The 12,260-nt window shown below is 40.1% G+C and overlaps 1 protein-coding gene across 1 annotated transcript in view; it reads right to left on the reverse strand.

Moving 5' to 3' along the window:
• LOC124776509 (male-specific lethal 3 homolog) overlaps positions 1-8,146 on the reverse strand; it is a 144,780-nt gene extending 136,634 nt beyond the window's left edge. The window contains exon 1 of the mRNA XM_047251531.1: positions 7,990-8,146. Coding sequence (XP_047107487.1) covers positions 7,990-8,091 — 102 coding nt within the window. The 5' untranslated portion in view covers positions 8,092-8,146. The remainder of the gene's footprint in view (positions 1-7,989) is intronic.
• Positions 8,147-12,260: the final 4,114 nt, after the last annotated feature.

Genomic DNA, 12,260 nt, shown 5'->3' on the forward strand with positions numbered 1-12,260 from the left:
AACAGCCCTCGTCAAAGATTTACTTTCCTACACTCGCACTCTCTGCTGGAAATATCACTTTGCCAAGAAGAAAAATAATCTTAATCCTACTCCTAATGATCCAACTCCCCAAGACACTATCCAAATTGAACCCTGCCTGGAACAGTTCCATCCTCCGTCACAGCGGGACTCACCTTCTCTTCCTCAAAATCACCCTCTCCAAACCTTCCAGGAATTTCTCACTTCCAGCCTTGCCTCTCAATCCTTCCTGAAACACCTTAATCCTACTCCCAACATCACCACAGCTGAAGCTCAGGCTATCCGTGATCTGAAGGCTGACCGATCCATCGTCATTCTTACGGCAGATAAGGGTTCCTTGACCGTGGTACTTTATCGTCGGGAGTATGTGGCTGAGGGACTGCGTCAGCGTTCAGACAACACTACATACAAAGTTTGCCAAGATAATCCCATTCCTCATGTCCAGGCGGAGCTTCAAAGAATCCTCAGAACCTTAAGCCCCCTACAAAATCTTTCACCTGACTCCACCAACCTCCTGACCCCACCGACACCCCACACCCCTCCCTTCTACCTACTTCCTAAAATTCACAAACTCAATCATCCCGGCCGCCCCATTGTAGCTGGTTACGAAGTCCCCACAGTACGTATCTCTGCCTAAGTAGATCAACACCGTCAACCCATTACATGCCATCTCCCATCCTTCATCAGAGACACCAACCACTTTCTCGAATGCCTGGAATCCTTACCCAATTTGTTACCCCCGGAAACCATCCTTGTAACCATTGATGCCACTTACTTATACACAAATATTCTGCACGTCCAGGGCCTCGCTGCGATGGAGCACTTCCTTTCACGCCAATCACCTGCCACCCTACCTACAACCTCGTTCCTCATTACCTTAGCCAGCTTCATCCTGACTCACAACTTCTTCACTTTCGAAGGCCAGACATACCAACAATTAAAGGGAACAGCCATGGGTACCAGGATGGCCCCCTCGTACGCCAACCTATTTATGGGTCGCTTAGAGGAAGCCTTCTTGGTTACCCAGGCCTGCCAACCCAAAGTTTGGTACAGATTTATTGATGACATCTTCATGATCTGGACTCACAGTGAAGAAGAACTCCAGAATTTCCTCTCCAACCTCAACTCCTTTGGTTCCATCAGATTCACCTGGTCCTACTCCAAATCCCATGCCACTTTCCTTGACGCTGACCATCTGTCCAATGGCCAGCTTCACACACCCGTCCACATCAAACCCACCAACAAGCAACAGTACGTCCATTATGACAGCTGCCACCCATTCCATATCCAACGGTCCCTTCCCTACAGCCTAGGTCTTCGTGGCAAACGAATCTGCTCCAGTCCTGAATTCCTGAACAATTATACCAACAACCTGAAAACAGCTTTCGCATCCCAAAACTACCTTCCCGACCTGGTACAGAAGCAAATAACCAGAGCCACTTCCTCATCCCCTCAAACCCAGAACCTTCCACAGAGGATCCCCAAAAGTGCCCCACTTGTGACAGGATACTTTCCGGGACTGGATCAGATTCTGAATGTGGCTCTCCAGCAGGGATATGACTTCCTCAAATCCTGCCCTGAAATGAGATCCATTCTTGATGAAATCCTCCCCACTCCAGCAAGAGTGTCTTTCCGCCGTCCACCTAACCTCCGTAACCTCTTGGTTCATCCCTATGAAATCCCCATACCACCTTCCTTACCCTCTGGCTCCTACCCTTTTAACTGCCCCTGGTGTAAAACCTGTCCCATGCACCCTCCCACCACCACCTACTCCAGTCCTGTAACCTGGAAGGTGTACACGATCAAAGGCAGACCCACATGTGAAAGCACCCACGTGATTTACCAACTGACCTGCCTACACTGTGAAGCTTTCTATGTGGGAATGACCAGCAACAAACTGTCCATTCGCATGAACGGACACAGGCGGACAGTGTTTGTTGGTAATGAGGATCACCCTGTGGTGAAACATGCCTTGGTGCACGGCCAGCACGTCTTGGCACAGTGTTACACTGTCCGGGTTATCTGGATACTTCCCACTGACACCAACCTATCAGAACTCCGGAGATGGGAACTTGCCCTTCAATATATCCTCTCTTCCCATTACCCACCAGGCCTCAACCTCCGCTAATTTCAATTTGCCACCACTCATACCTCACCTGTCATTCAACAACATCTTTGCCTCTGTACTTCCGCCTCAACTGACATCTCTGCCCAAACTCTTTGCCTTTACATATGTCTGCTTGTGTCTATATATATATATATATATATATATATATATATATATATATATATATATGTGTGTGTGTGTGTGTGTGGGCGTGCGGTGGTGTATACCTGTCCCTTTTTTCCCCCCTTAGGTAAGTCTTTCCACTCCCGGGATTGGAAAAACTCCTTACCCTCTCCCCTAAAACCCACATCATTTCGTCTTTCCCTCTCCTTCCCCCTTTCCTGATGACGCAACCGTGGGTTGCGAAAGCTTGAAGTTTGTGTGTATGTGTTTATTAGTGTGTATGTCAACATACCAACGCTTTCGTTTGTTAAGTTACATCATCTTTGTTTTTAGATATATTTTTCCCATGTGTGGAATGTTTCCCTCTATTATAAACACTACATAATAATGTTGCTGAAAATGGAATTCAAAAATATGAGTAATAAAGTGAAACAAGTGACAGGACAACCAGCAAGATAGTATCCATTTAAACCAAATGACTAGACTGACTGATAATCCACAAACAACAAGAATTTTTGGTAGGTAAGAGTTAAATAGTTTAGTTGAAGCAGTAGAATCTAAACCTGAATGCAATTTCATAAAAATTTAAGCAACTGGAAGCAATAAGACATTCTCTGTTGAATGTAATAGTAACCAAAAATTACCCAGAAATGTGAAAATTCACGTGCTGTTAACAGAATTTCAAACAATCTAAGAGCTCTCTAACTTTTTATGTGGTTCATGTGGCACAAAGAAGAGACTGTGCACAAAATAATATTGTTGATGAGCAAAATGAGATTACGGACACTTGGACCTAACCTGGGCAACATAGTATAACAGAATCCTGATGGTTCAGATCGAGTTGGGTAGTCCTACAGTGACATCCATTTATAAACCACCAAACACGAACTTCAACTTCAATTAATTACCCAATTTCCTCTCTCAAACCACAAAGTTAGTAATGGGTGACAAACTGCCAGAGTACAAGAAAATTGATATAAAAAATTGGAGAAGAACTGGAAGCATGGACTGATACTAATCCATGACCTGAAGATCCCACCATTCTCCAAAACTGACAAATGGTGTCATGGATATGCATCAACCTATCATTTGTTCCATTGAAGCAGCTGACGCCAGAGATTGTCCAGTTCAAGAAATCACAATAAGAGAATTATACAACAACTTGATATGGATGCCTTAAAGACCTGATCCACATTCAGATATGTTTTGTGTGTTTGCTGAACCAGTCCAAACCATCTAGCATAAAAATATTGCAAGATGATGCAGAATGGACTAGGCTCTATATCCTAGGATTCAGTCTCCAAGGATCCATTAGAAAGATATTAACGAGCAACTATTTGACACTGATCCATTCTCTGAGGATCAACCCAAAATGGGCTAAGACTTCCTGCATGCTGTATCAGCTTCCAGAAGCAACAAATGGTGTGACCTAATATCAATGCTAGACACACAACAGAACAGCCCAAAAGGAATTAGAATTATTAATGAACTGTAACAAGAGCCCAAACCCTAAGGTAACTCTTGACCAAACTGTTCAATTACTTCTGAACAATAACAAATTCCAAACTCATGAGACATACTGATGACAAACACTAGCTTGGCATTCCTTTCAACTGAAAAAAATCATATCCATGGGTAACAAAGCTGCAGGTCCATACGAATCACGGTCAGAACAAATTTAAATGTTTGGACCTGTTACAAAACATTGGATATTAAGTCCTACGAATATCTGCAACTTAAAATTGCAAATTTTCAAGATTTGACATGAAGCCAAAGTAGCAACACTTCTAAAGCCTGGGAAAAAACCAACAAATCCAAAAAACTTCCATCCAGCGTCACTTCTCTACCATTTGGATACTGTAATGGGAACACTGATTCCAGACCGAATATCACAGTATGTGAAAAAATGTCACATAAAAGAGCACCCAAGCTTTCACCCAAGGAGGTCTACTGCGGACACAATATTAATTTGATCCAACAGATTATGGATAGGTATGAATGACATCAAGTCACAGGTGCGACTTTCACTGATCTTACAGTAGATTATGACATGGTCAACCACAAAAGCTGATATGAGAAGTACATTCAACACCACAGTTCATACAATGTTTGCTGCAAAATATGAGATACTTTGTCACCATGCAAAACAAGAATTTCATCAATAAAGATTCAGATTCCACATTCAGCAAAGTGCATTGTTTTTCTGTTGTACAAACTCTACACAAATGATCAACCAATTACTTCTGAAATAAAAGCATCTACTTATGCTGATGACGTAGCAATTGCTGCCAAAGGTAAAACCTTTGAGCAGATAGAGAAGAAGCTGACAAGATCTCTCCAAGACCTGGCAAAGAACTATAATGATAACCATCTGCAGCCAAATCCTTGAAAGACAAGCCTCGTCATTAGTGTAAAATTCACTTACACAAAGAAAGGAAGGAAATTTTTCCCAGCACATTACAATAGGTCTGTTCCACTCCTTAAAATAAAGATGATTAAAACAATCTAAATTATTATAACAGATTTTCCTTACTGGAAACTTTTCTTAATATCAAAAAGAACCCTATAAGTAGAACCAAATTTAGATTAACATCACAGTTAGGCATCTAGTAAGTGTACACCCACATTTCAAAAGGTTTCAGATAGTGCACATTACTTGGTCTCTGCCCCCCCCCCCCTCCCACCTTCCATGCACCGCTCACATGAGAGTTAGGAGCACTGGCCAAAATTGAATTCACAATAAACTAGGAATGCGTCCTATTTCAGTTAAAATTTCCGACAGTCAGAAAGTCTGGATAAACTATCACCCCATTGCTACTCTCCTAGAGAGCAGAGTGTTGTACTGCCTAGTTTGTGGAGGTTCTTGCAACACAATGATTCCTTACAAAATTACAATGTGCACCATTAGACCAAAGACATCTTCCAGATCCATACTGGCATAAAAGTTTTATACATAGTGGAACTCCCTTGAATTTTATAAATTTATATGCAATGCAAATACATCATTGTACTCCACAAGCCACCATATAGTGCATGGTGGAGGGTACTTCCTACTACTCACTTCCTTTCCCATTCCGCTTGCAAACAGAGCAAGGGAAAAACAATGAGCCCCAATTTCTCTTACCTGCAGGCTCCTTAAGTGAAATGTACATTGGCAGCACTAGAATCATTCTGCAGTCAGCTTCAAATGCTTCTCCAAATTTTCCCAAAACCATTCTGTGGAAAGATATCTTCTTTCCTTCCGAGATTCCCATTCGAGTTCTTGAATCTCCGTAATACTCACCTGTTGACGTAACCTACTGGCAACAAGTCTGGCAGACAATTTCTGAATTGTCTCAATGCCTATTTTCTTCTATATGCAGTCTCCTTTATGGATGAACCACACTTTCCTAAAGTTCTCCTAATCAACCACAGTCTATCATTCACCTTCCCTATTACCGTCCTTACATGCTTTCAGATTACTTTGAAATGTTATGCCTAGATATTTAATCAGCAAAACTGTGTCAAACAATACACTAATAATGCTGTATTCGAATATCATGGGACTGTTTTTACTACTGACCTCCATTAACTTACATTATTCTACATTTAGAGCAAGCTGCCATCCATCACAACTAGAAATTCTGTTCAAGTCATCGTGTATCATACTACAGTCACTCAAAGACAACACCTTACATCAAAACATCAGCAAATAGCTGCAGATTGTTGCTCAGTTCTCTTGCACATCACACCATTTATTTCTATAGAGAATCAGAATGGTCCTATCACACTTCCCAGAGACATTAAGTTCATGAATAGCATGTCTCTGAAGAACATTCATTGTCAGGACCAATGTGCTGGTTATGTACATAATGTGCATCAGAATACTCAGACTTATTACCTAGGACTAATACAAGTTTTCTGGCTTTCCCTTGTAGTTTTAGTTTTAACGACGAAAAGTGTATTACTAATCAAACAAATCAAACTTACACTCAGTGTGGTGGCTGATGGGAAAGATTAAAGGAATTTCCCATTTACAGTCGCCCCACTCAGACATTGCCTTTCATTGGCTTCGTCAACTTACAATCAATTATCACACAGTCTGCTAACCTAGACCTCAGGTTACACTAAAGCTCTGTTACCATGAGCATGATTTTGAAGTGAAGTGGTGGAGGGGGGGGGGGAGAATGTCGACAGTGCCACCATCTTAAGTCTTTATTGCAAAGACAATAATTTGCAGCGTAGTATGAGTTTTCAAGGGTGACATTCAGTTGTGGGCCATTGAAGCCAACAAAGGTGAATGCAAAATGAAGGATGTGGTAACAGATTACCTATACTGTATTCCATAGCAAGAGGAGGGAACACTAACTCTCACATCAATTATTATTCTGAATGAAAAGGGGGGGGGGGTTGGGGTTGTAATACAACCATTGCAATGTTGACAGCACATAACACCACAAATTATGTTATTAATCCCTCTCAAATAGAAAATGTAGTGACAATCTAAAACTGAGATCTCAGCATCGTAGGAAACTTGCTCATACGCTTCAGTGTGGAGTTAATAGAGACTGATATTATCAATCTAATTACACATAGGCGCTCTACAGTTTCAATGTACACTGAAAACTTATTAACCAATGAATAGGCTACTTCCCATTTATTTTCGTATTAGTAGCATTATGTGCTCATGAAATCCGTAGAATTATGAAGTCATACATAAAAAAGAACACTTGATCAAAAATATACGATACACTACTGCGTTTTGAATTAAACTTTCATAGAGGAGAAATGCAGATTATTCGTCACGTTAGTGCAAACAGTAAATGTTTAAATTCGCGGCTGTAAATCGTATTATCGTTTGCAATAATCACCAACATTCTCTTTAAAAATATGTTTATTTAAAGGAGATTTCTAGGCATAATGCACTGTAAGTTCAATTAAACCTTTTATAAATAACAGCAATCGTTCACAGTTTTTTAGGATGATTTTAGGGCTGTTTTCCGAACGCTCGTTTCGTTCAACTAGCAAGGCCTTTAATGTAAACTTGGGAGCACTTATAAATGCACTAATTCCGTCGCGCGCAAATGTAAACAAACACACAAAACAGGTACACAAATATCCTCCGCAACGATGCTGACAGACTGACTGATATTTCCCTAACCACTAATCTATAGAAACTATTAACACAATTTCGGGTTTCGCTGCTCTCGACGAAACATATGCCAACGATTCTCCGTGGGCCGAAAATAATAGTTTGGGTACTCCACCCATTTTTCGAATTAAAAACCCATATGAACGCCCGACACCAATATTCAATGTTAAAGAATGAAAATTTGAAAAACAAAAGGTTTAGTTTCTAGAATTGTCTTTGTACTGAAAATGCCGCTCCATTGTAAACAAGTTGTTTGCGCTGCAAAACGTCTTGGAGAAGACAGAGGGAACTGTTTCTTTGATCGTCATGTCTATTGCCTACTGCTAGCACCGAGCAAATATTTGGATGCACAGGGCACTCTATCAATAAACATGCGAATAAACCATAAACCGGTGTGCTAGTTGTTGTAATTGTAAACACGCCGGCTTGCAATGAAATGTTGTTCACACTAAACACTTGTGCGCACTAAGGCGCATCATCCAAAACCTGGAAAATAACAAGCTATCCGCCAGCAACGATTCGTGTACGTATCATGTAAAGTATACAAACGAATTTTAAATACCAACCTAGTGAACACCGAAAGGTGGTAGTAACAAAATACGAATGATACCTTAGAGTCATACAGCACCCTTGCCTTCGTAGGATCTGGTTCATAGCAGAGAACTTCTTCTCCTACTGCAAATTTTGATCTAAGGCTGCGGGTTGACACCATTATCTATCGTTTGCGCTACTTTACAAGAAATCCCGCCATAACCTTCATCAAAGTGTTTTCTAGATCACCGCGTCTTCGGATTTCCATATCTTTGCCAGTGGGGTTTTGATTTGCCGACTGAAGTTGTGTATTGTTAAAGAATGAAAGATGCCAGATCTTTTTATACTTGTTCTTCTATACAAATACGTATATAAATTTCTTTGATCCACTTTTAGTTTTCTGCAACATTCACCTATTACAGTGTGGTTGGAGAGTTTGCCCTCGATGGATCATTATTTCTCTTATTTGTCGACAATTTAATTTTCGATAGTGTGTGAACGAATCTTTTTGCTTCGAATAACGTTTGCGACTTTGCGCGGTCAAACAGTACCGGCGTAGGAACCGAGAGGACGATCGGTCGGCACAAATCCAGTGCTCGAAACACATATGAGTCAGCTCTTTCATCAGTCTGAGTCTATTGTCACCCGTTTGGATATGCACACTGAATTTTAAAATGGCAGATACACGTCAGTGCTCTAGTGAGTTCATTGCTGAACTTATTGAAATGTGTAGGTGTCATTCTTGTTTGTGGAAACTCAAAAGCGAGAAGTACAGCGATCGATATTATGTCCCAGCTGCTGATAATTTTTACTAGAGAACTTAAAAGCGGTTCTTCTACGACAAAAATTCAAAGGGTAATAAAAAACATTAAGAAATCGTTGCAGACTGTTTAACGCAACGAGCTGCGCAAAGTAAAGACGCCATTCGATCTGATGCTGAGGGCGAAAAAATATACTAACAAATTTTGTGATATTTTGACATGCTCTGCTTTCTGAGAGAGTGAAATGAAGATGGTTCATATTAAACAGAGTTTACCTTGTATATAACAGTAACTATTATTTGTCTGTCACAACTTTGTTCACTTATCTACAAGACAAGAAGCGTAAGAATAACAGTTGAGTGAAACGACTGCAAATACTGACGCAGAGCTTCACACAATTCCTCTTTTAGATGCTACTCTTAGAAATCATTTCATCAAACTGTGCTGGCACTAGCATATGGACAACATAGACAACATTCTCAGCTCTGCTTGCTTTACACTTAGAAATCTCTCTCATTATTCTGACCTAAAAAGTGAATCCAAGCTTACTGTCACTCGGAACTGTCCTATGCTGTAATCTTACATGACAGTTTAGCAAAAGAAAAGGAAGAGGCTTTATTTATTTCAAAGAAAGGTGCAGTCAGAATATCATGGTAGATCTTGCAGACGTACTTTCAAGGATATAGAAATTTTTACACTTATTTGACTTACTAAAATAATATGTTGTTATTAATGAGACTGAATTAGAGGTGAACTGTAGAATTCACTATCACAATACCAGAAGTAAAACATCCAAGGAAGACTATGAATCCCTGTTTAGAGTGGAGTTCTATATTCTAGCACAAAAGTCTATGACAGGTTTTGGTACTCTTCAGACAGCGAATTGGAAATCCTGCCTTAGAAGTAAACTAAATTATACCTCACTGGCCACAGTTACAGTTTCTAATAATAAGTTTCAGTAGCACCTGAAACTGTAAAAATATTATTTGTGAGTTGTCAGAAGTAATACACACAGCTCAGTCACATTAATGTGACCACTAACACTATCCCAGGCTTGTTTGATAGGGTTCATGTCTGGAAAACATGCTGGCCACTCTAGTCGAGCGATGTCATTATCCTGAAGGAAGTCATTGACAAGATGTGCACGATGGGGGCGCGAATTGTCGTCCATGAAGACGAATGCCTCGCCAATATGCAGCTGATATGGTTGCACTATCGGCATGGCATTCACGTATATTACAGCCATTACGGCGCCTTCCATGACCACCAGCGGCGTACGTTGGCCCCAAATAATGCCACCCCAAAACAGCAGAGAAACTCCACCTTGCTGCACTCGCTGAATAGTGTGTCTAAGGCGTTTAGCCTGATCTGGTTGCTTCCAGCCTTTGGACAGCCTAAGCGAGGCATGTCATCGACAGTTCCTGTCTCTATGTATCTCCTCCATGTCCGAACAACATCACTTTGGTTCACTTCAAGAACCCTTCCTGACACAAAGCAACAATGCTGACGCGATCGAACCACGGTATTCACCGTCTAGGCTTGGTTGAACTACAGAAAATATTAGCTGTGTACCTTCTTCCTGGTGTAATGACTGGAACTGATCCGCTGTCAGACCCCCTCTGTATCATAGGTGCTGGTCATAATGGTTGTTTACATCTTTGGGTGGGTTTAGTGACATCTTTGAACAGTCAGAGTGACTGTGTCTGTGATACAATATCTACAGTCAACGTCTATCTTCAGAAGTTCTGGGAACCAAAGTGATGCAAAACTTTTTTTGATGTGTGTGTAATTTATCTTATATCTCTCCAACAGAAAACTATGCCCAGTAGTTGCAAGAAAGCACAGATCACACCTGTATACATGAAGGATAACAGGTAACGGAAGTGACCCACAAAACTACAGTCCAACGACCTTGACATGTTTCACGAACATGCAACCATAACTTGATTAGATTTAAAAGTGGTGCAAAGATTGGCAACTTGCTTTCCTGTTCAGAAATGTAAGATTGTGCATTTTGCAAAAGAAAAAAAAACATACTATCCTGATGATCATATAGGCTCAGTTGTGGGCAAAGCAATAACTTGTCTAGAATATTGCTCAAGTATGTGAGACCTGGATGTGGGACAGAGGAGTCAGCATGCATAGTCAGAGGTTGGTTTGAACTGTGAGAGAGTTTTACAGAGATGTCGAGGAAACTGAAGTAGGAGACTCTTGACAATAGACATATAGACATGACGTAACTCAAGACAGCATACTTTCAAAGTTTCAAGTATTAGCTTTAAACGATTACTGTAGGAATATACTACAACCTGCCATGTATCAATCCCATAGGAATTGTGCAAACAAGATTAGATTAATTACAGCATGCATGGAGTCATTTAAACGATCATTCTTCTTGTGCTCTATATGTGAATAGAACTGGAAGAAACCCTAATAACTGTTAACAATAGGACATACGTTCTGCCATGTACTTTACAGCAGTCTGCAGAATTTAGTTGTAGATGTGGAACTAGGCTATCATATCACCATACCTCACGTCGAGGTTTAACAGGAAGAAAATCTTGACCGTGTCGTCGTCTGCTAACAACGAAAGTTATCTATTTGAGCCATGCTCACTGTAACAATAGAATTGGATTTGTGCTTTTGTTTCCTCTTAGTCTTTATTTTACTGTATTATTATGCTTTTTTTTCGTGGCAGACTGCAAATGTTCCATGGCGACTTTGATCCTTTTTCCATTGAGTATTCTTGAGTGAGGTCAGCTATCTGAAAGTGAAAAATTATTTATGTTTTATAATAACAGAATGGATTTGATGCCCACATTGTATATAATTAAGTAAACAAGTTTACAAATCAATTTTCATTAAATAAAATACTAAGAGAAAAAGTCAGCTCTAATGATAAAGATAAATGAAGTTGTTTATGACGTTATTAGTTACATAAGTGTAAGAATCTAATGAATATGGTAAAAGGGCTCTGTTTATACCAGTATAAATATTGTTTAATGTGTTTGTATGTATTTTCCCTAGCAAATACATGTCGACATTTTGAAATGCTGTTTCAGTTCTCAGCAGTTTACCACACAAAATGGGTTAAGATTATAATTTGTTAAGTTTGCTATGGCCACTCACAAACTTTTATCGATGTTAGTTCCTCAATTCTAATAGCATATTTCGCCTTTTTGTATCACAGGTGGTAATTCATAACCTCAGATTTACCATCCAGTGCTGGGCTAAGTGAACTGATGTGATGTGATCTGATGGATATATGAATACACTCTGATGTGACAGTGCCATAATGTGAGTTGACAGCCAGCGTGAACTGGCCTTTATTTATCACGAGATTATCTGATACTGATACCACAAAGTCAAAACAGATACATGTAAAAATGAGGGATAAAGATGGTTTAATATGTAACTCTAAGCACCTGGCCAAACTTGTAAGTGACAACATAGTAAATAAACAGCAAGAAAAGTTTCCAAAAATACAACATACAGCTGCAAGTAACTATATACCATACTGCTGCTATGCACCACTGGGAAGGAAATCAGTGGGACTATGCATATATTTAAGAGTAAAATGTTCACATGA

The sequence above is a fragment of the Schistocerca piceifrons genome, chromosome 2 (genome assembly GCF_021461385.2).
Source record: "Schistocerca piceifrons isolate TAMUIC-IGC-003096 chromosome 2, iqSchPice1.1, whole genome shotgun sequence".
Classification (NCBI taxonomy): domain Eukaryota; kingdom Metazoa; phylum Arthropoda; class Insecta; order Orthoptera; family Acrididae; genus Schistocerca; species Schistocerca piceifrons.